The following is a 23,180-nucleotide window of genomic DNA, read 5'->3' as shown; positions in this document are numbered from 1 at the left end:
GTAGAATATTTCCAATATTCAAGTTTCTGTTCTTCTGCATTCTTCCTGGTAGCTTTTTACTCTTTAAAAATGATTAGAATAAGTAAGAATAAATCACAACAGCTTTTAAACGTCGAAATCATCTTCAACGAACTATGGTTGGAAGTTGATATGTCTATTCACACATAATCTATATTGCATTTACATACTTACTCTAACAAGAGTAACCAAACCTCTCTATACTGGAACAATAATAGTGCCCTCAAATAATCTCCGAGCTGTTCGAAAAACTGTCACACTCCGCACTTCATCATCCGCAGTCACATCAACGTCGACGTCAATAATACCGCTATTGTGACCGATAACTACACTGCGTCCCGGCTTGTTTCTTTGATTTTGCTGACTTGCCAATTCAAAAATGTCCTTTGTTGATGGTTTTGGATTTTCTGTCATCAGCTCTGAGACAACAGTCCCCTCAAGACATGCAGCAGCTCCGAGACACACGGCTCCAGTGAGCTGGACACTCGGGTGAACCTTGCCCATACTGTAGGCCAGGACAGAAATATCTGGTATTTTCGTAGTTTGCATCGACGAAGCCATAAGTCTTGACACGAGTGCAATTTTTGGAGTGCCTCTTCTAAGACCAGCATCTTGGACATCGCTAGCAAGACCGTATTCGACTGCCCCTTGTCGTCGGATGGCTTCGATTATATCAAGTGATATATCTGCATCTGGTCCAGCAGCGTGGAAATCAGGAGGCAAGGAAGACGCATCCACAAAAATAAAAGGGTTGGATACGTCAATCAGCGTTGCTTTAACAACAAAGGGTGCCGGAAGACTGTTGGCATGCACCATAATATCATCCTGACGGTTTTCTGTCGGGAATGTTTTCCCAGTCATACTTCCTCCGGGATTCAAAAATGATACTTTGATGCTGCTTCCGGTACCTTTGACGCCGCTAATTCTATAATTTCCATCTTCAAGAAAGTGCCCGTCGATATCGACTTGAATCGTTTCCACCAGGACAGTCCGTGTGTTTGTATTAAATATTCGGACCGATATCTAAGAAAAGCTCCCCATCAGTATTCTATCTGTATTTTTGGGGAGGGTGTTTAATTTACCTCTGATTCGCCCGGTTTTGCAGTAACTAGACCCTCTTCCAGTGCAAAAGCCGCAATTCCAGAGGCCATATTACCACAATTTCCGGTCATGTCAACTCTTTCCTGGCCAACCGTGATCTGCGCAAACGTATATTCAACATCAATGCCTGGTTTATAAGACTTTGAAACAACCACAGCCTTTGACGTAGTTGACGTGGCACCCCCAACTCCCTCAAGCTGGCGAGGATCATCGTTTCTAGAACCCAAAGCGCCGATAAGGATGGAACCCCATTCAGCCTGCGATGGCGGAAGGTGATGTCGATGGATAAAAAGACCCCTAGAAGTTCCAGAGCGCATCAACACCGAAGGTAGCCTAAACCGTTTGCGTTGATGGATGAGTGACGGCACTGCTGCTGCACCGACAGCTTTGGCGAATATCTGTGGGACCGGTTGCTGGGTGGCCACGGCCACTGGATCACATTGCGTTGACATTTTTGGAAATTGCACTATTGGAAATTTGGACAAGAAAATTCTCTTTATTGGGTGGAATTGCATTGGCTCTTTGGCTGGTTGAACAGGAGTGTATGCAAACTCTCAGTGGGAGTCCCCTGCGGCAGCACCAAGGTCATTAGGTAGTATTAATACATAAACGTTCATCTAAAATTAATAATTAAATACTACGGATTCATTGCCCAAATCAAATACCAAATTGTCCTGATGTCATCTCTACAAGTGTATCGATCGCTGCTATGGACGGGAACTGAGAAGCCGTGGATAGTAACATGCCGCGGGAAGTCAACAGACAGGGTTTGGTACGCCACCTAATTCATTCACCCTTCGAGCGGTACCTGCATTATTGGCCTTGGGCCGATATATCCGGATGAGGCCTAATCTAACATTACTGGCCAACCATGACTCTGATGGAGACTCTCCCCACTCCCCATGGGGGAGGTCATAGTCCCCAATGGCACGTTCCCTCCCCGCACGCTGTGTAACTGAGCTTGATGGTGTATAATTAATTCGATCTGTCCCCGCTTGTCGCAGGATTTTCTTTATTTTTTTATGTATATGAAATGCTTTCTTTTGGCAATATATTGTCCTGCCTACCAGATCCAATAGCATCATCGTCATGGCGAGGGAGAACAGCTACCTAGGGCTGCGCGGGTCACGTTTGAAGGTTGCCATGGTGCTGCTCATCGTCGCGCCCAGCTTTCTTCTTTTCGGCTACAACAACGGTTCTACTGGAGGAATTGCTACGTTAGAGTCTTTTGTAAAGGTAGGTGCTATTTCATCTTTGAGAGATAATGTGTGCATACTAATGGAGTGACATAGCAATTTCCGTCACTAGACACAGTAAACACTGAAGGTGCCCAAAAAACATATAATGCCCGTATCAAAGGCGTTGTCACTGGATCCTACGATCTCGGAGCCGTCGTCGGTTCTCTGCTATGTATTAGTTACAGTGACCGCATCGGCCGATTGCGAACTACTCTAATCGGACTGGTTCTGTCAATCATCGGTCTGGCACTAGAGTCATCGGCTTTTAGCCTCGGCCAGTTCCTCGTGGGAAGATTAATTGTTGGGGGTGCTATTGGTACTATAAGCAGTGCCATCCCTGTGTGGCAGTCTGAGTGTTCAACTTCGGCGCACAGAGGCGCGTTTGTTCTTCTGGAGGGTGTCTGCATCAGCGGTGGCATTACTCTGTCCGAGTGGGTTTCATTCGGCTTTTCATTTTCCTCCGTCGAAGCCGTACAATGGCGCGTGCCGTTGGTCTTCCCTGTTATACTTGCTATATTCGTGATTCCTTTCATCTTCCTACTCCCCGAATCACCTCGCTGGCTGGCCCGAAAGGGTCGTCTAGAAGAAGCAAGAATCGTCCTTGCGGCTCTGGAAGACGAAGAAGAAACCTCCTTGAGAGTCCAGGAGGAAATGGCCGAGATCGAACGATCCTTGTCAGCAGTCAGCGGCAGTCTGAAAGAGTTGACCCGAAACGGAGAAGAGCGAGTCTTGCACCGCACCGTACTGGCCGCATGTGGCCAGATGTTCCAGCAGATGTGTGGTATCTCAGCCATGGTGTTTTATACCACCACCATTTTCGACGACTTGGGATTTACCGGCCTCAAGTCTCGCATTTTGGGCGCCTGTCTCACCAGCTTTCAGACTGTTTCTTCATTATTACCGCTTTTCTTAATCGATCGATATGGCCGGCGCAAACTTTTCATGATTACAGGTACTGGTCTTGCCCTCTCCACCGCCGTGCTCGCAGGCACAGGTGGTAAGTCGCAAGGCTCCGCCGGCACTGCCGCGGTTGTGTTTGTATTTCTCTTTGACTTTTTCTATCCAATGGGTTTCCTGGGCCAGACATTCTTGTATGCCTCGGAGCTGGCGCCTCTGCGTCATCGAGTTCCCATCACGGCCATTGCCAACGCAACTCAATGGCTGTGCCAGTTTATTGTGGCTCAGGTCACTCCCCCGGGCACAACCAACCTGGGAAGTCATTATTGGATTATATTCGCAGTTCTCAACGCGACATTTGTGCCACTGGTTTATTTCTTTTTCCCTGAAACAAGTGGTCGCTCGTTGGAGGAGATGGATGCCATCTTTCGAGAATCAAAAAGCGTATTTGATGTTGTCAAGGTGTCGAGGCAACTGCCGAGACATGAAAATTTATCTGCACCAATTTCGGACAAGTCATCGGGTGAGTCACCTGTTGAGGTTGCCGCATGGAAGCCAAAATATGTTCAGGAGGAAAATGTATAATCGTTTAGCAATATTTTCAATGTTAATATTATCTCTGTGGAAACTTCTAATGCAGCTTATAACATTCGATCGTCGATTTCCCACCCAATTCCTTCAATCGCTGAGCTATTAAATCCAAAAAGCATATCATCTGCAGAAAACTGTGCTGTAATCCCCTCGTCCTGCGAATAGTTTACCCCAAAGGGATCACCCTGGACAAGATTTTGAGTGCTGTGATGCTCCTGGATGGGCAGATTGTCCGTCACAAATGATGCAGAAGGGAACCATTGGTTCGCGGTTTGATATACTGTCGATGCATCATTTCCTGCCATTTGAACCTGTGGCCTGCTCTGCTGTTCGCGGATAAAACTCTGTATTATGGCATCAATATCTAAATCAGAGGTTATCTGGTCCATAGCTGAAGTATCGCCCGCTCCACGAAATGACTCCATATTCTGTCTTATAATATGCGATGACTGGTTTGTCCTGTCATTTTCATTTGATTGAATACTTGAAGCGTCCAGTTGAATTAGGTTATTTTCGTCACGCCCAATATTGGGCTGAACCTGGGACTCTTGCGAGTCGAGAACATGTTCATCCGTAATGCTCACATGCATCCGATTCATCAAATTCTGGATGATAACATTTGCTCTTCGCACGGCCCAGTTCGTTTCTTGATTTTTCTTAAAAATATCTAGGCATGTCGCGAGGCACACATGAGCCTCAGAGCCGGGTTCTCGCTGGGCTGCGATTCGCACATGGATTGTTGCGCTGACATATGTGGCATACGATATTAGATAAGGCGCTCGTTGGATGGAAAAGGCCGTGTCGTATGCCCGAAGCAGTTTTACTGTCATTTTGGCTGCAGTGGCACACACTAGAAATGAGTTTATGGCGTTGGATGGACTTGAATGCAGGTCTCCATCGGATACAAAGGGACGATGTAGGAGGATAAGGAGTACGTTATGCATAGCGCTTTCAGTTGTCAGCAAATTATGTCACACTAACACAGAAACAATACTTACAGTAAAGAGAGAACATGCGGGGGTGGAATCGGCATAGTCGTGTTTGATGGATCATAGCTCAGATGGGCCGGAAGATTAGCTCGCCACTGATCCAGATTTCTGTGGAGGAGTTTCAAATCCCCAGCAAGCTCTCGTGGAGTTCTCTTCGAGCTTCTTTCCCCGTACACTTTGTTCAGTATACGGTTCATTATCATGCTCAGCTTGCAGAGCTCGGTGAATGTGGAGACGCTATGGGCGGGCGAGCCAGGATGGCTTTGAGTCGTCGAGTAGGCGAATGGTTTCCAGTGTTCGAGTTCTTCGAAATCATCCAAAAACGTAATAGGTACGTTACACTCCTGTTCTTGAAGGCTAACCGGTCTGCCCTGATACAAACTCTGGATTTTGTCCACCACTTGACACATATCAGTAAAATTGAAAATTCATTTCTTATAATACGGTCTTACCAAAAGCTCCCCAAAACACACGCCTCCGTATCTCGCGATCTTCGTCTGTGAATTTCCGATAGTTGGGTAATCTTGACCCGTCTACATGCATACCCAGGTCAATAATCATCCGAAATGCAGTACCTGCATATAGCCAGGCAGCACTTCGTTCGTCGCCCAATGCAAATAGCGAACTTGCCATCACCAAAAGTGCCTGGATTGTAGTAATGTCACTTCGGTCAAGAGCTCCGCCGAGTAAATCTCGAACTCGCTGTCGATAGAGCCAGCCAGCAGTGCGGACGTCATTCGGGTCGCGACGAACCTCTAGTCGAGAACTAAATTTTGAGGCGCCAAAGTATATGGCGTTCAAGAGTAGCTTTGAGAAATAAGGTCCGCCGCACGCCATATCCCTCATGAACGCTGGGCGATATGTAATCAGGAAAGCGTGATGTTGACGGTTCCAGTGGAGCTCCAATAGATGCATACCCAGATCTGGATCTACACCGTCAAAGTCCAGCTTCTTTTGGTGTAGATTTATTATCTCCATGTGACCTGAATCAAGATTTAGCAAGAGCCAATAGGTATCACGGACAACATACGCTGACATGCCGCCTCGGCCATGAGTCCCTTTTGCACCCACACAGGCGGAACTTGTGACATGCAAGACAAGTTTTGGTATGCTCTGCGGTCTGCAGACCCATCTTCAAAAAGTGTACTAGTTGGGCCGTGATATCTCGGCTCTCCTTCTACTGACATGACAATCCTAGATTCCACAGTCTGTGAGCAGTTGTCTGGCTGTGCATTATCTGAGGGGATTAAAAGTCGGGCAGAGCTTGGCAAGCCAGTATTTCCTCTATTAGAATCTGAAGGTTCGTTGGTGGGTTGTTCTTCAGACAATTCTGAAGATAAACGCTCGTTGCGGTCCTCATTTCGAGGGCGTACTGTAGCCAAAGATCTTTTAAGCTGCTGGTTTTCTTCCTCGAGCTGAGAAATACGCGAGTAGGATGGTCTGCAACATTACTGGTATGTCAACGCCTGGATTGCAATGGTGGACCTTCAGATCACAGCAGTGGAAGTTCTATTTTGATAATTATTGACTGTACTAACCTTGCTCGTCTGGGAAGCTCATCATAAACACAATTTTTTCCATACAGGTTACAGGCATTGCATGAGGGATGTATATTGTCGCATTTCATCTATTCATCTATTAACATACACAGCATCTCATAGGATACACTATGTGCATGTGCGAAAGCTCACCTTACGCTGACGACAGAAACGACAAGCCTTAACGGCTCGTCGACTTCCTTGCTTAGTCATTGTTCGTCAATCATCGTATGCGTCTCAAAATAAAAAAGCACGAGATATTTTCCAAGAGGAGAATGAGTATGGACGGAAGATAACCAAGCGGACGACGACGGCAAGTGAAATCCCGCGGGAAAAGGTGGGCCACGGAGAGAAACCCGCCTTTGAACATGTCCAGTGGACCCCGGGTTTTTTACCGTCTTATCAAAAAGGACTCCTTGGCGGGTTGCTTGGAAAGAGTCATATATAGACAAATCCCCTATGTCTATCGTACTACAAGTTTATTCGTGGTTCTTAGTGCCAAAGGGCTTTCACGGGGTATGAGAACGCCCTCGTGTTCGATACGCTCGATAAGTGTCAATAATGTCGTGGGAGAAGACAATATTGTCGATACGGAGATCACGATGAATAATCCCAAGCGAGTGAAGTCCCTTCATCCCGGAGATTATCTTCAAGGTCCAGTCTTTGTAGGTAGCAAGGGACTAAATGTACCCTAAAATGCATCGGGGCTTGAATTTTTCGAAAACCAACATCCCCTCGGGCGACTTTTCCAGTAATTGAATGATGTGAGATGATTTTGGCACTCCTGGGCAAGATCCACCTTGGCATTCGAGCAGATTCCTGGTTTCGCTCTTATATTTGCCTTTCTTGACAAATCGACTTCGACAATGCGAGGCAAGTATTGTATCAAGTTCCTCGGAGTTATCATCTAGCTCTGGAAGCGGTGGCACATTCACGAGGGAGCGTATTTGGTCACCGATGATTTCGTGATCGCCGTGGTCGACTGAGTCGGGCAGATTTTATTGCAGGCGGAGTATACCACCAGAAATAGTGCCGGGTATATCAGCCAGCCGAATACCCTGGTGCTCGTACCAATATGTGTAGCAGAACACACCATCAACCATTCCCAAACTGAGATCGATTATCCGTCGGTCATCAGCAGAACCCAAATTAGACCGCTCTCTTTTCCCCTCGTAATAAGCCCTCGGTCGCTGAATTTCCTGCGTAAAAGGATCGTTGGGTGATTGATCCATCGTTGCTGATATAGGAGGCTTTGAAGTAAAAGTAATCTCGAGGGACTCTTTGCAAATACAAAGAGAAAATACGCAAGGTATCGCGGGGGGTGGGGTATTGAGGTTTTCTCCTGTACAGCTACCTAATACATAATACCTACCTATCTAGATGCGTATTTATCTAGTCATGCATAGTCTAGTATGATGTACAATCAAGATTGATGGAGCGGGCTCGATCTCAAACGAAAAAAGTGACTTTTAGCGTCATGCGCTATCAACAGGGGTATCTCGAAAAGTGCGACCTGTAGCGCCAGGTATTCACCAGCATTCATCTAAAGAAATCTCGCTTGACAGATGTTACGTTTACCGCTCAACCTTTCTGTTTGCCCTCTATGAGCCGGAATTGCTATTCCAATTCCAGCTGAGGGGAAATGGACACGTACAAAGAGTATTGTGGACACTATTTCAGGAAATTGAAAATGTTATATCAGATGAGGGGCGAGCGGAGAAGAGGGGATGAGAGAACAGTGGGGCCAGTTTATCCCAAATATATACCAAATACCCTTCCTGCACATGTGCACCCTGCTGGAATCCTCATAAAACCTCATTTACTTCTTAACAATGGAAGCCACACCCTTACCTTTCCTACACGCAATAGAGACGCTAAAGCATTTGCCACGGACAGGATGGCTGAGGACGATTCCGAACCCTGAGAGTGTGGCGGCGCATAGCTTTCGCGTAGCCATTTTGGCCATCCAGTACTTCCTGAGGTCCCTATCTCCCTTTCAGCAGCTGACCTCGTCAGGAATGCCCAAATCGAGATAGAGCGAAATGCATTCAAATGGCTTTGGTCCATGATTTGGCCGAGTCTGCCATAGGGGATATTCCGACGTTCGCAGGAGTTGCAAAGGGTATGCCTTCCAAGCCTCGTATTGTCTTAGCTTAGTAAAGCTTATAAAAACCACCTGGATAGAACGTAAATACGACATGGAACGCAATGGCTTCCAATATTTAGACAACTTGCTCCAAACTTACAGTCCGAAAAGAGCAACAGAAATCAGCGAGTTATGGCTAGAATATGAACAAGGCGAAACACCAGAAGCCAAATGGGTTAAGGAGATGGACAAGTTCGAGTGCCTAGTCCAGGCGCACGAATACGAACAGAAAACCTTTGGCAAAAAAGATCTCAGCGAGTTTCAGGGCCTTTTAGCGAAGATTCATTCCAATGAAGCAACGCAGTGGGCGGAATCTTTGTACCGTGAAAGGGAAGACCACCTCGCCAGACGAGAAAAGCGATTGCCCATCATTTTCATTGCCGGTATGTAATATATTTGGTACATGGAGCATTTGGCTTTTCTCGCTAAAGACTACTAGGGGATCCAGTGGCCAGCGACAAGATCGCTAGCCACGTCTCAAGAGAGCTTTCACTTCCTCATATATCTATGAACAAAAGGCTCCACGAAAAGGCGCACGATGTCGAATATCGCCATCACGGAATCATCAAGAATTGTCTCGATAAGGAATTTGACGTTCCGGCTAGTCTGGTTGTTGAAGTGCTCGAGAATGAGATCACAGCCATAGATGGACAATCATGGGGCATTATCTCCGGATTTCCGAATGACACAGAGCAGCTGGCAGAGTTTGAAAAGAAGGTAGTTCATCTAAAGGGCCTAACAGCATGAAAGGTGACACTGACATCTTTTGATAGGTTCAAAACTCCAATTGTACCTTTTACGTGGAATACCCTCCCCACACTGATGATCAAAGGCAAAAGTCTTCAATATTGGGGAAAGCAAAGAATACGTGGGGGCCTTCGCCTGCTCACTTCAAGAATGTTTTGGAGAGTTCAGCCGCGCATTTTGAAGTGATTGGTTCTACCGTCGACCAGCCGACAATGTCCGAGATGGACCTTTGCGGGCTGGCAGTAAATTCGATCAAGGCTTTCATCACAGTTGGAGTTGAAAAAAAAGTATCTTAACTAGCTCAAGTCTGATTGATCTACACTAAATAAAAGCCCGTTTCAGAATTCAATCTTTGGCCGTGCTGTAATAATCAGGAGAAGCCTCTCACTTCACATCCTTTTTCACCACTTTCAAATATCAGGGAGCTAATTGTTAACTGCACACTCTCTGGGTTTCCATCTTCATATACATTAGAAGCTTTGCGGCCAATTATTTGGTTATCCCCTGTGCGCTAGTGAGGCATGTGGCATCAGAAATCAAGATTTGAGGACACGTACTCAGTACTAATACCTAGGACTGCAGTACTTTCATAGAAGTGATAGCTATTTCGTCATTGTCGAGGAGGTCTTTTGCCTTTTTACTATCCCAGTTCATAGTTAATGGAGTCGATCCAATGATAGAGTTATAAGAAGCCAGCGAAGAACTACAAGAAGCAACTTGCTCCTCAATGAGGCTACTTGGTTTTGATAGATGTATCCAGAAGCCGCCTTAGCTTTTGTTAGCATAAGGTTGGATCTCAAGATGAGCGTGCAATCCTACATACAGAGTCTTTGTAGCGCCCCCAAAAGATATTTCTCGCAGCGTCAAGCTCGCGCACATGCATTTGTCAACCTATGAAAAGAAGACGTAGACTAGTATAGAGCCCGAGTCAATCCCGTATGAGAGGGTTCTAAGAAACTCAGTAACAGACCAAGCCTGGTAAGTGCAATTATTACATGTCTGTGGACATGAGCGATGCGAAAGAAAACCGACACTGCACTTGTGCTTTCACAAATATCAATCATTCAATGTATGCGGGATGCATCCATTTATGTATGATTCAATAGTAGGCTACTGTTACGATCGACACACGGAAAAACATATGCTATAAGAATGCTGAGCATGAGAAAGAAATCAGCTAGTTCGAACCGAACACAGAACCGTTGATCGAAAAAGAAATCATATTCCTTTCATTTGAAACAACCAGACATCCATCAGCGAGTATGTGAGTCAAAAAATACTTAATTTCGAAATACCCTACTAGTGAGGTCAATATCCAAGCACTCCCGTCGCCGTTGAAAAAGGTTACTATTTATGACCATATTTCTCGGAAATCTCACGGATGGAGACTCCAAGGGAGAAAGAATCTGCAAGACCGGCGACTGCCAGTGCCTCGAGTGCAAATTCAGGCTGCTTCGCAACAGTACAGATTGCGGCAATGAGCTCCGCCCCCTCGGCAATCCAGAATAGGGCCGCTGCAATAAAATGCCATTCTGCTTTATCATTCTCATTCTCGCGTAGTTCATCTCCTGCGATAACCATCCGTAGGATGGAGGTAATGGTGGTGCAGACCGTTCCTCCCACGGCGTTGGCTAGGGCCATTTGCTCGTGCTCAAGGCCTCCTGAGGACGCAGCTCGAACAGCCATGCAAGTTGCCAGCCATGCGGTCTCAACGACTTCAGTTCCATATACCTGTTTCAAACATCTCGTCAGTTTCATAGATTTTACAACCGTTTTTTAGTAAGGGTAGGAGGTCACATACAAAACAATGTTCGTCTTTCATCCGGTGTTCCGTCCAAGGTTGCTCCCACGGAGGTACTCTGGCTCCCAGTTTCAATAAAAGGGTAATCAGATCTAGTATATTCACACCTCGGATATCAAGTGCCGCTGCTGCTTCCACAGAGTCTATGCTGGTTGCAGCGGCTTCGACATAAGCTGTGCCATCCGCATTGACTGCAACTAGCAGCCCGCCAAAAAGTGCGATGTCCTCAGTAGAAATTGCCTGTGTCACAAAGCCGGATGCAGAAGCATGTAGATCCCATGACTTCTTGGTCAACGAGCGTAGGTCTGGAGGGGGCCTATTAGTAATGGCCTTGCTTAGAAGCGTTATCGGGATGGCCACTACAAAGGCAATCACCCCAGCAAAGGATAATGTTTCCCCGGTCAACCAGTGCCACAAATCTGTGATGACGGGGATGACAAGCTCCTGATCCATCCAGCTTTTAACTGTGTTAATCAACTCCCTGACAGCCTTGAGAATCGCGTGGACGACATCTTTCGCGACCTTCATAATCCCCACGAGGAGATCGGTACCGATCTTACCAAAGACCTCGGCTGCCGTTATGCTCCCAGCCGACCACTTGGACACGTCGGTGAAGATATTTTCCAGAGTGCTTTTGATATCCTTGAGCAGCTTCTGGACCAGATCGTATGTCTCCTGGATGATGTTATAGTCCGGTTTCTCGGCCAAATCATGCTCAAAGCTCGCTTGACTCAGTGATGAGGACCCAGATATGGTGTTGGCGCCTTGTAATAGCAGATCAAAGCCATAGTGGTATGCTACGCTGTTTTGGATGTCACTAACTCCCTGATCTGTTTTTCCAGGTGCGTTATTGGCGGATATAGCATCTGGTGGCGTCCGGTGGTCGATACTAGTAATTATTTTATCGCAAAATTTATCGACCACTTGATCTAGATCATCCACTTTCCCTGCTGCCCAGTCAAAGCCGGAGTCCATCCAGGCTTTGACGCTATGAGTGGTGACTTTGATCTGATCCCAGTCCAAAGCTAACTCAATAAAGGCTTTAAATGTATCCCACGCCACATGGGCTACTTTGATAACGAAGTCCGCTGCTGCAAGCGCCCTAGAAGCGGAGTCGATAAGGAATTCGAACGGCTGTTCTGCCCAATGTACAATCAATTTCCATGGCCCATCGGGTACTAATAAGGTTGTCAGTACGCTGCCTCTCGTTTATCAATTGTTTAGTTGCAGTCATAGGAAGGGCACTTACCTGCGTCCTCAACTGCCTTCAGAGCGGTCTTGAGAACGTTAAGACCTTTATTGATCAAGTTTTTCAGCCCATCCCACAATGACCAGAGGCTCCAAAACTGTGGTGGTTTGTCAGGGCCCTGCACCGCAGAAGATGAAGCCTTGGAAGATGGTCCCGAGGCATAGTTGTGGTACGACTTCATAGCGTTTGAAATACTCTTCGCCGCCTCATCTGCTTGGGCCCGTGTAAGGTTCGGGGCCATCCCCGTATTGATTAGGTCTTGCCCTGTTTTAATACCAGAGAGCTTCGAAACGACCTTGGCAGCAGGGTCAAACCAGCCAGTTGAGATGGGGATCCGGCCGCCGCTCTTGGGGACGAGGGCAGTTACTTGAATCTGCTGGCAGGTGATCTCGTCACTGGGGATAATCAAGTTTAAAACTCCGCTCCCATTAACTTTATGCAATGACGGTTTTGGTCCGAGCATTGCGGCATTCCCATTGGCATAGACATGGATCACACCAGTGGAGACAACTTCCATCTGGCAACCAGGTATTGTCGAAGGGTCAGTTGCGTTCTTTGCCTGGAAGCGAGTGACATATCCAGTTACAGGAGTGGCTTTGTCGGGCGCGTCGACATGGTAGGGATGCGGACTCCAGAAGCGAGTTCCGAGGTCCTGCTGCCAGACGGCAAGGTGGCCATTGTCATCCATGGTGGTTAGTGTCTGGATTATAGAGCTTTGCTCTGTGTATTCCCAAATGAGACCAGATATAGTTCTCCCTGCCCCATCAGGCAAGAATTGGACCATCTGCCCGTCAGCGAATTGATTGTGTTTCGTATTATAATAGTGTGCGCCTTTAGCTTTGTCAGTATACCAAATACTTATATCATCCTCATGCTGCGCGACATGGAGTGAAGTTATAGCTGAGGATACTGCCACCGTAGCCGCTGGGAGCGCGTCAGAATAGCAATACTGATCATCGAGGTATAGTGAAATTTCTTCGCCTCCCACGACCAGGGCAGTGCAGTCTGAATCGTGGTTGGCATAGGTGCCTAGACAGTCCGCTCCTGCTTTCCGTGTTAATATACTGCTGCTGCTGTTCCTTTTCTCACTACAAGGGAAGCTAAAAACATACGGTCATGAACTGGGAAGTCTACAGAGAACTTGTCGACGCCCCCTACTTCATTGTTGCGGAACTGAACATATCTTTTGCCATCCTGATGACCTTTGTACAGTGCAAAGACTCCCGGGCCGTAGTTAGAGACGCCCGCGCTGACGGCCAGGACATCTGTGACGTTACCGTCGAGATGCCAGCTATCATCAGACGACAATGTATTGTTATTCACGTCCGCTTTTATTGGTCTCAGTAGCACTTCGTCCGAGTACCCGGGACGAGGGGTGGTATAAAAGAGGGCAGGGACGCCATCATTATCTTGGATTTCGCTCTGGAAAGCAATAGTCAGTGTCTTTTCAAAAATTTCCATTCCAAAAACCACGATATCTATCATACCAAAAAGAGCCTCTTCACTGTGGATACCAGCCCACGGAAGAGCTTATCGCTTGGAAGGTTCCACAGCTCGTCCGGGGCTATACCATTGAAGAGATGAATTCCGTTCTCCGATCCAGAGTACTTGGTTGAGAAAAGAAACGAAGTCTGGTTCTTATACTGTCGCAGTTCGAAATCTATAATAGACCCAGATAGACCGAAAAATGTGGTTGCATTATAAGTAGCCCTCTGTCCGGTCTTGGGGTTAGTTAACACCACGAAGACAGTGTTGTTCTCGCCTTGACAGAGGACGGCAGGATGGAGCGATCCATCACGGAAGGAGAGAAATTTCCCCCCAGGCTTAATGGGAGATGCTGCCCGGTAAGTGGTCATGAACTCGCCATCGTGGAGTACTGTCGCCATTGTTCAAAAGTAAAGCAGTAAGTGATTTGTTTTTGATGAGATTGGTGGTGGAGACGGCGCTCTCTTGGGGTTGGGCGGTGCATTTAACGCCTATCCTTCTTCTATAGCAGAAATAATTACTAGGAATAAGTGACTCCATTGTATGCGTGTACACAGTCTTAGATATAACTCATACTGTGGCTGGCTGAGGTGAGCTCCTGTCCCACGCGCTTGGTTACCTCCCCCTCCTCCTCTAGGGTGACGAAAATCACAACTAATCTCAATTCTATAATACCGGTCACAATTGCGTATTTTTTTGGCGGTGGCTTGCAGGGTGTATGACCGTTGTAACCTACAAGTGGCCGTGGAAGGATCACATCGGGTTCTCATCAGCGCATTGGCGCCCTTTTCCTTCCGAGGGTCTGACAGAGGACGGAAGAATGCATTGCCTGTTGCAACCCAATCATTGCTCCCCTTATTGACGCTCTGGCGAGCTGAGGACTCGGAGCTTCTCACGTTCTCCCTCTTGAGGTTCATGCTTATGCGGGGTTGACGCCACTTCCTAAACGCCGTTTTTAACAGTTTTCCGGAATCTGCACGTCGATTGCTTCACTCATGGCCTATCGCCAAACAGGGCGTTGCTGAATATGCATGAATATGCACCTCCAGCTGCATGTGACCATATACCGATGCCAACACATGTGAAAGCAACCGTACTCGGTATCGTTGAGCTTCTGCGTCTGCAGTGGCTGGCGAAAAGGGCGGCTAGCCCAGTGTGTGAAATGAGAAGCCGAATTGTTTTTCGGAACAGCCTGAAATGAAGTATAAATTGCTCTGGGGTCTGCAGCTTAGGATACGGTCACCATCACTCTCTTCTTAGTAGCTACAACATTGCAGAACCCCTCAAAATCTATAATCGAGAGACATGAGTATCCGAACCAAGGGCTCGCTAGCAGGATGGGATCAGATGCTGGCCTTGGACCTGACGCTCATGAATCAAATTCACAACTTCTGGTGGAAAAAGGAACACGGCCGAAAAGCTGTCACCTGGACCTACGACCACACAGACGACGGCGTTATAATAACGGGGCAACAGAAGGAGCCCGGCACCTTCTTGCCAGTTGACCGTATCAATGACAGCTGCTTTTGGTACGCAGTCAAGTTGACGAATGGCACGGTGCAAAAGGGAAATCAAAAGGTCCCAATCAAGGAGTGGCACGTCCAGTTCCCAGTCAAACTTGGTCAGTGGTAGTCGACTCTTAGAAAAGAGAAGAGAAAAAAACAAGAGTGGCATTAGACAATGGCTAATCATGTTTCTAGAGAAATATCAACTTCCAAGCTCTGGCTACAACGATCCGGAGGGCTTAATTCACTGGGGTGCCAGTATTAAATTCATCCGTCCACGCGACTCTTGGGACAAGAAAATGCCGAAATTTGTGGATAGTGAGACGCAGTCTCCTAGCGAAGGTGAAGTTATACAAAAACTAGGGATTAATTCTCTCAACATTGACTTCTGGTTCTGGCCTACGTATGATCACTCGCCAGAGGATGCAGGAGGACTAGGGGTGATTTTACGTTTGGTACCCTCGGACAAAGGTATTATACTTCATATCTCTAATGTCCCCTGTTCCTAAATTCTAAATGCGCGTCTAACAGGTAGTAGTCAACCAGGAACGGTTTCATTTTGGGCCGACTAGCTTTGAATTACAGCTCATTTACGACAATGGAGGTGGCTTACATATTCCAGCCATGGTCCAGAACCGTCAGGGACCTGGCACCTGGCCTGCACTTGACGGCGACAGTTTGAAAGAGGATGCCGGCAAGCTTGGTATCTCAGCCGACCTGTTCTGGAATCAATGGTTCCTCAAGTACTACAGCTACTTTGTCTTCGACTCACAGATCTGGCCCGTTGTTCCTGATAGCTATCGTGTGGGCTACAACCCAAATCACCCCTACGTGGACAATGGTTCTTACAGGGACCATTATTATGACTTCGTCCCAAATGAAAGACATCATAATGGGGTAAATGAACCCGACAAAACTGTTTGGACTAGTGGTACTTCTTCCGCTGATTTGCCAGGTGGGAACCGATATATCAGTATGTACTTTCACCCAGCGGGTCTACAAAGTATCATATACACCAGAATACTTACATACTATATTAGGTCAAACAGCTTGGGTAGATTTCGGATATCGCAGTGAGGACGGCATCGATCTTGGGGGAGAAATAAATGCCAAACTAGATGACAGCGGCAATTGGCAAGTTTGGTGGTGGGTGGCCAGTTTCCAGGTCAAGGAAATGCGTACCAACGACGGCAGCGTAGACATCGAGATTGGACAGATTGGGTGGGCTGGCTTTAACAATAACAGCTCCCCAGACTGGGCTAGGAAATTATATTCCGCCATGGGTGATACTGTAACGAGGACGATCAAGTCGAAGCTAGGGGATCTAATAGGTCTGAAGAATGCACATCAATTCTGGGTACCAGGATATGAAAATTTCATTGCACAGGATCCAAGGTTCCTCGACACAAGAGATCTAGTGATAGATATGACTATGAATGGGTAAGTCCGTATGATACTATCTCTTTAATTCGCAGAACCGCTAACATGGTTATGATTATATAGTGTCCCTAGATAGCTCTTCTCCCTAACCTATGACGCCGGACTATATAGTCATATGATGTGGTTAGTTCGATATCGCTACTTACGTCTGCATTTTGGCTTCCACCCAGAATTGCGGACATCATATGTTAGCCACGCAAGCGGCGGTCACCGAATTTCATAGGAGTTTAAGAATTCGTACATCTTTTCAACTTGCAGAGATTGTCATAACAATATCCAGTTTTTAACAAGCACAGCCTGTTTTCTTCTATTGATGTACCTAGCATGCCGGTTCCACACAGACGTTCATAATCGCCCTTTTATTCTTTAAAATTATATTGTAATATATATTAGAAAGAATTATTATTAAATAATTATTAATTATGGTGGGTGGTTATTAAGTTGGATATCAGGGTGGGTCTTATTTAAGGTTAATTTCTATTTCTAAAAATAGATTGTGATATAATTGGACACAGTCGGTCTTGTTAATAACAATATATTAAAATATAATTGGTGCATGTCTAGAAATAGAGAGGAAATAAAAAATCACAATATATGGCAAAGGTAGTCAGAGCCTACTAGGCGGTGGAATCCTGCTATCGGTATTATTTATCATCATGTCGACTTCAAACATCGCAAAGATTCAATGTTATCGCCAATGTTGTCATCCCTATAATGGCGGCCAATTCTCGGCCAAAATCGTTTCGTGATATTGTGCGCTACCATCATGGTTTCCTCGTCAATCCTCTCCAGTGGACTTCTCATCACCCTGATCTGGTAGGGTGTCGATTCGAGGATGTTGGAACTACCCCTGTCTATGCAGAATCTACTCAAAACGACCACAGGAACAATGATAGGCAAGACTCTCAGAAAATGTGCAGGGCAACTAGACTCTATCCATTTGTGATCACTTGTTCCAGCAATGCCTGGAAATAGCTGCCTTTTGGCTGGGTTTCAAGCTGCCTGATGGTAAGGAGACTGTTAGACAGATTGGAAGGCCTTCTTGGAGATTTCCTGCCAGTTATATCTATTTTCAAAAGACAAAGACCTTAACACGTAGCCCACAGATTGGGCCAGACGGCCTCGGACAAAATTCTGCCATAGTTACACGCTCTTGTCTCCTTGCTGCAACGGATGGACAATTGGACATTCACCATCAAGTCCACCCCAAAGAGGACTAGCAGTCTTGGCATGTTGACTCCATCTCCCTTGTCCCCTCTACATAATATTAGGGCTATACTAATATTCTTTTGCACTGCGAAGTCCCCAAATGACACAACTAGTCGACATGCAAAACACGGTGCCGCTTCTCAACGGAGAAATCAGTCTCTCCACGGCCTTAGACGACGATGACAATATCCTCCAAGAGCTCTCCTACCCTGAACGGCGAGTCGACTTATGTGTGTACCTTTATCTGCACCGCACCGTAATCGAATCGATTGTGTCGTATCACATGAATCTAAACAAAAGGCAGACATGCCGTGTGGGGGAAATCAAAGAGTGGATTGCTGGGGGCTTCAACGTGTGCATACCAGTTGAGATTGACGGTCAGGAGCACAATGCACCCAAGCGGGTTATCATCAGGTTTCCTCTACCGTACAAGGTCGGGGAGATTGAACACCCAGGAAATGCAGACGAGAAGCTTCGCTGCGAGGCTGCGACCTTTATCTGGATTCGACAGAACTGCCCTTCTATCCCAATACCACGATTATGGGGTTTTGGGTTTGCAACAGGCCCATGTGTAAGTGAGCTGTTGATCTAATTTGTTAGTCAATCTAACACTGTGGGTAGTTCACTGCAATTGAGCACACCACTCTCTTCAGCCGACTGAAATGGCATTTTCACCGTGTAGTTTCATCTATTTTCGGATATCCGCTTCGACCACCTTACTTGAGTCGAAATTGCCCTTTCAACCTGAAAACCGGATATCTCATCATGGATCATGTCAGAAGCACTGATGTTGCGATGCTTTCCGAATCTTGGGATGAGCTACGGCATGACCAAACACGCAGAACCAACCTTTTTCGCGGGCTGAGTCAAATCATCTTATCCTTAGCTCAGTCTCCTTTTGATCGCATCGGATCTCTAACAATTAACAACCAAGGGATTATAAAACACATGAATCGCCCTTTAACGGTTCGTCTCCACCATCTAGAAAACGAATCCGTGCCGACCAACATAGACAGAGATGTCACATATTCAACAAGCGATAGCTACTTTACGGACTTGCTATCGTGCCACGACAGTCGGTTACGCCACGCCCCGAATTCAGTACGAAATAAGGCCGATGGTGAAGCACAACTGTCGGCTCTTACCATTATGCGAGCTCTGCTGTCACATTTCTCTTACCGCGATTACCGGCGTGGGCCGTTTATCATGACCTTGACGGATATACATCAAAACAACCTCTTTGTCGACAGTGACTGGAACATCAAGTCACTCATAGATCTAGAGTGGACATGCTCACTGCCGGTTGAGATGCTCCATCCACCCTACTGGCTCACTAGTCGTGGGGTAGACCAGTTATACAAAGGAGAGCATCTCGATGATTTTAGCAAAATTCATTCTGAATTCATGAATGTTTTTGAGGAGGAAGAACAAGCTCATTCTCAAGCGGGGCATAAAACCCTCGGCCTCGCAAGTATCATGAGGAAAGGCTGGGAAATTGGGAATTTCTGGTATTTTCACGCCATCCAAAGTCCCAAAGGTTTATATAATCTCTTCTTAGAGCACATACAACCAAGGTTCGCGAAAATAGATGGCGCTGGGATGGCGGAGTTTGAACGGACTATCTCACCATATTGGACACCGAATACACAAAGCTTCCTTGATGGCAAGATGAAAGAGAAAGAGAGATATGATGAACGTCTTCGTGACGCCTTTGCAGCCGCCCAAGTAGAATCACCTTCAGCGAGTTGAAGCATAGAGTTGTTTGGCATAGTTTATGTAGTATTGAAAAATTCTTTAATTCTTTATTTTATTATTTAAAATAAGTATATTAATATGTTTTAGTGAGGTTGCGATAAAAGTTACATCTTAATCGACAACCCATGTATATGTATCGCACTACAAGCTTCATGGTTCTCACGCTATTGTTGAACCATTGTTGTATTTCTCAGAAACGTCTCGCCGTCTTTGTACTTGTGATAACGTGATGTTTTGACTGATAACTTGAGAGTCAGCGAGGTCGAGTATTCCAGAAACCTTTTCAGCTGTTGAACCCGCTCTTCGGGTTGGATAACAAATGGGTTTTGGCAAGCAGGACAGAAATCTTCTTAGCGAACCATTCTATAACCTGTCGACAAGACCAAAGATCCCTTGGGTAGTCAATCCATGGTACTCTGTGTATACACAGACGCTAACATAATCTATAGCGGAAAGTATGTCAGAGATTAAACTCAGAAACAAGTGTGTAAGGGAGGGACGTAAAAGGGTCATACCCTGAACAGGGAATCTAAGCATATTTGGCTGGGGAAGAAAATCGGTGTGTGGAATGTGAAGGAAGAGCGGTGATATGCTGTCACGTAGGGAGTTATGTCATCGCCATAGCCCTAGCCTTAGGTGTCTACGACTCTACGCATTACTACTACAAATTAGAACAGGAGAATATTCAAGTTTAAAAATTGTGTTATTATCAACTAGCTAGTAGACATGTCAAATTATTGATGTTGTACAGTCGCAAAAGGCAATGCTATCATCGAAACAAAAGTCAATCGTCAAGTCGTCCATGATTTGCTACTCAATTACTCAATGGTAATCTTGCGAGCAGTCTGGCGAGAAGCCTTGGGAACTGCGACCGAGAGGACACCATTCTTGAGGCTGGCCTTGACCGCGTCCTGGTCAACTCTGGTAGGGAAGTTGAAGGAGCGGTGGAACTCGCCGACGGAGCGCTCGCTCACCCAGAACTTGTGCTGAGGGCCAGTCGACTTGGAGACTTCGGTCTTGGAGTCAGCCTTTTCTACCGCAGCTTGTCCTTCCTCTGGAGCGTCTTCGACTGTCGCAGGCTTGGGGCTGCTGGCGCGAGAGTCGGTGTTGTCGGTGTTGTCGGAATGGTATTCGCGAGCGACACGGCCTTTGATGACTAGGGTTTGAGGATCGGAGAACTCAATGTCGACATCCTTCTGGTTGATGCCGGGGAGTTCTCCATCAAGGAGGTATGCATCCTTGGTCTCGCGCACATCGAAGCGAGGAGAGAAGTTGGAGATGGCGTGGCTGCCACCGCGGCCGGAGCGGTGCACATCGTAGTCGTCGAGAAGACGGAAGATGGGAGCAAATTCACCGACGCGAGGGAAGAGAGACATTGTGGTTGTTTGAGAGTGAGGTTTGGACTGAATTGAGAAAGATATTGTGAACGCTTTGGTTGCTTTGATGATGGACTGGAGCAGTAGTCTTTGGGTCTTGAGAGACTTGGCTGATTGTATTCTGTTGATTTGATGGAGAGAAAATCAGCCAGGGTCGACTGCGACGCCGTTTATATAGACGAGGGCCGACATTCTGGAATCTGCCATGGCGAGGTGTTACGTGAAGCTTGAGGAAGCTCCGGGACGTTGCTGGAATAAGGCTGAAGCTGGTGGAGCCTTCCAGAAGCCCCGCGACGGCTCGGTGGGGCTCTCGCCACCACGCTGCATCATACACTGACAAATGCGGTCTAACAAAATGATTCTATCGTTACGAGATGATTCTATCTCTCCATCTTTCTGAGAGTCGCGCGTGGCGAAGTTCGGTCACGCGATATCAAGAGCATATGATAACTTCAGCATCTTAGCACCTGGTTAATAATAGCGCAGAGGTGGTGCAAATAAGTACAGTATACAAGTATAAAATTCTAGATTATTACAATAATAAGATTAATTTATATCAATTGATAAATATCTTCTTAATAATTTAATCTAATGGTATAAATCCCAATAATTTTAATTAAAAGAGATAAGGCTAGTTTTAAAATAACTAATGTAAATTACTTGATCCTTACGCCTCTAGTAATCTATATAGGCGTATAACGTCTCTAGTTTTATTATTTATTTGCAATTCTACTAGTTTAATTTTATTTATTGGTTGCCGACTTGGCCTTAGCAAACTAGGTGTATGTTAAATTGTAACACCTAAAATAGGTTACTACAACTAGCTCGTCGATCGACATTGCTCCTTCCAAGTGTACCCGAGAAACTTAACCACCGCCTCTAAAAAATAAAACTGTCAACATGACCCATGGCCCAGTCGCCGACTTTGACGTGAGCGAGAAGATTGTCGCCATCACTGGCGGAGCTTCCGGTATGAGAGAGAGACATCTCAAGACCGCGCTGACCGGCAACTGCTGACAGCAACCAGGAATCGGCCTCGAACTCGCCAAGCTGGTACTCGCGAAAGGCGCCAAAGTTCTGATAGCTGACTTGCAACTCACCCCGGAAGCCGAGTCCCTCGTCGACGGGAAGACCGTGATTTACCTCAAGACAGATGTTGCCAGGTGGGCAGAGCTTGAGAATATCGTTACTGTTTCCAAGGATGTTCTCGGCGATGTTCCCGATGTCTACGTTGCCGGTGCTGCGGTTTTTGAGCCGGTATAGCTATCCACCTCGTCCCGAGTTCGACCCAGAACCTCAAAGACTGATTGACGAATTCATAGAGCTGGTCGAATTTCTGGGATGACACAGAGACCGAGTCTTACAGCTCTGTCCAAATCAATCTCAACCACCCTCTGAAACTCACGCGCATCGCATTGCGGGCTCTACTGTCGCGGAACAAGAAGGGAGTCGTTTTGATTGTGGCTTCGATGGCAGGATACCAGGGCAATTTTGGAGCGACCATGTACTGTACAACTAAGCATGCCTTGGTTGGGTTCACACGCTCGGTCGGCCAGTTGGACAGCCACGAGGGCGTCAAAGTGGTTACCATCTGCCCGGGGTAGGCACTTTGTTTCCTATTTTCTACCGATATACCTGTACTGATTCGCAGCTTAGGATCGTGGACACGCCGCTCTGGGATACCAACCCAAACCTCAAGCAACAATTCGGATACCATCCCAGACTTGCCATCTCAGCGCGGGTAGCTGCAGAAACAGAGCTCGAGTTGATCGAGAGTGGGAAGTACAAGGGCGGAACAGTCTTCGAGATCTCGGCGCTGGGAGGGCGGAAAATCCCAACTTACTTTATCACTCCGCTAGGGTATGATCCGGAGCGTCCGCAGCAGGGGCATATTCTCAAGGGAGACGACACAAGGAAATATGATCCGATCTGGAATGTTTTAGTGGTGGAGAGGGACTCGAAATTGTAGTTTTCTTTCCCTTGACATATATGCATAATGTATCAGGGGTAGATTGGGTTTCATATCAACTATTGCTAGCGCAAGAAACAAAAGAAGTATAGAAAACATATACATGTATATCCAAGATTCATTTCA

At 46.5% G+C, this 23,180-nt stretch overlaps 8 protein-coding genes across 8 annotated transcripts; 5 read left to right on the top strand and 3 right to left on the bottom strand.

Moving 5' to 3' along the window:
• Nucleotides 1–216: 216 nt before the first annotated feature.
• TRUGW13939_04681 (uncharacterized protein) lies at nucleotides 217–1,571 on the bottom strand (the record flags this gene model as incomplete). The annotated part of the gene is made up of 2 exons (XM_035487848.1): nucleotides 217–1,041; nucleotides 1,101–1,571. The coding sequence occupies 2 exons, from the start codon at nucleotides 1,569–1,571 to the stop codon at nucleotides 217–219; spliced, it is 1,296 nt and encodes a 431-aa protein (XP_035343741.1).
• A 637-nt stretch (nucleotides 1,572–2,208) lies between these two features.
• TRUGW13939_04680 (uncharacterized protein) lies at nucleotides 2,209–3,839 on the top strand (the record flags this gene model as incomplete). Its single annotated transcript, XM_035487847.1, has 2 exons — nucleotides 2,209–2,355; nucleotides 2,412–3,839. 2 exons carry the CDS (start codon nucleotides 2,209–2,211, stop codon nucleotides 3,837–3,839), a joined length of 1,575 nt encoding a protein of 524 aa, XP_035343740.1.
• Nucleotides 3,840–3,895: 56 nt separating this feature from the next.
• TRUGW13939_04679 (uncharacterized protein) lies at nucleotides 3,896–6,585 on the bottom strand (the record flags this gene model as incomplete). The annotated part of the gene is made up of 6 exons (XM_035487846.1): nucleotides 3,896–4,793; nucleotides 4,844–5,234; nucleotides 5,287–5,954; nucleotides 6,020–6,274; nucleotides 6,373–6,461; nucleotides 6,526–6,585. 6 exons carry the CDS (start codon nucleotides 6,583–6,585, stop codon nucleotides 3,896–3,898), a joined length of 2,361 nt encoding a protein of 786 aa, XP_035343739.1.
• A 1,839-nt stretch (nucleotides 6,586–8,424) lies between these two features.
• TRUGW13939_04678 (uncharacterized protein) lies at nucleotides 8,425–9,561 on the top strand (the record flags this gene model as incomplete). Its single annotated transcript, XM_035487845.1, has 4 exons — nucleotides 8,425–8,494; nucleotides 8,557–8,901; nucleotides 8,958–9,235; nucleotides 9,292–9,561. 4 exons carry the CDS (start codon nucleotides 8,425–8,427, stop codon nucleotides 9,559–9,561), a joined length of 963 nt encoding a protein of 320 aa, XP_035343738.1.
• Nucleotides 9,562–15,105: 5,544 nt separating this feature from the next.
• Nucleotides 15,106–16,821, top strand: TRUGW13939_04676 (uncharacterized protein; the record flags this gene model as incomplete). The annotated part of the gene is made up of 5 exons (XM_035487844.1): nucleotides 15,106–15,421; nucleotides 15,501–15,776; nucleotides 15,841–16,278; nucleotides 16,346–16,745; nucleotides 16,809–16,821. 5 exons carry the CDS (start codon nucleotides 15,106–15,108, stop codon nucleotides 16,819–16,821), a joined length of 1,443 nt encoding a protein of 480 aa, XP_035343737.1.
• A 1,233-nt stretch (nucleotides 16,822–18,054) lies between these two features.
• TRUGW13939_04675 (uncharacterized protein) lies at nucleotides 18,055–19,703 on the top strand (the record flags this gene model as incomplete). The annotated part of the gene is made up of 2 exons (XM_035487843.1): nucleotides 18,055–18,525; nucleotides 18,576–19,703. The coding sequence occupies 2 exons, from the start codon at nucleotides 18,055–18,057 to the stop codon at nucleotides 19,701–19,703; spliced, it is 1,599 nt and encodes a 532-aa protein (XP_035343736.1).
• Nucleotides 19,704–20,527: 824 nt separating this feature from the next.
• TRUGW13939_04674 (uncharacterized protein) lies at nucleotides 20,528–21,085 on the bottom strand (the record flags this gene model as incomplete). The annotated part of the gene is made up of 1 exon (XM_035487842.1): nucleotides 20,528–21,085. The coding sequence occupies one exon, from the start codon at nucleotides 21,083–21,085 to the stop codon at nucleotides 20,528–20,530; it is 558 nt and encodes a 185-aa protein (XP_035343735.1).
• A 900-nt stretch (nucleotides 21,086–21,985) lies between these two features.
• Nucleotides 21,986–23,054, top strand: TRUGW13939_04673 (uncharacterized protein; the record flags this gene model as incomplete). The annotated part of the gene is made up of 4 exons (XM_035487841.1): nucleotides 21,986–22,055; nucleotides 22,113–22,342; nucleotides 22,408–22,685; nucleotides 22,742–23,054. The coding sequence occupies 4 exons, from the start codon at nucleotides 21,986–21,988 to the stop codon at nucleotides 23,052–23,054; spliced, it is 891 nt and encodes a 296-aa protein (XP_035343734.1).
• Between the last annotated feature and the right edge of the window lie 126 nt (nucleotides 23,055–23,180).

The sequence above is a fragment of the Talaromyces rugulosus genome, chromosome II (assembly GCF_013368755.1).
Source record: "Talaromyces rugulosus chromosome II, complete sequence".
In the NCBI taxonomy this organism is placed as follows: Eukaryota; Fungi; Ascomycota; class Eurotiomycetes; order Eurotiales; family Trichocomaceae; genus Talaromyces; species Talaromyces rugulosus.
The sequence above is the reverse complement of the archived record's forward strand: the minus strand, read 5'-3'. Positions and strand labels throughout refer to the sequence as shown.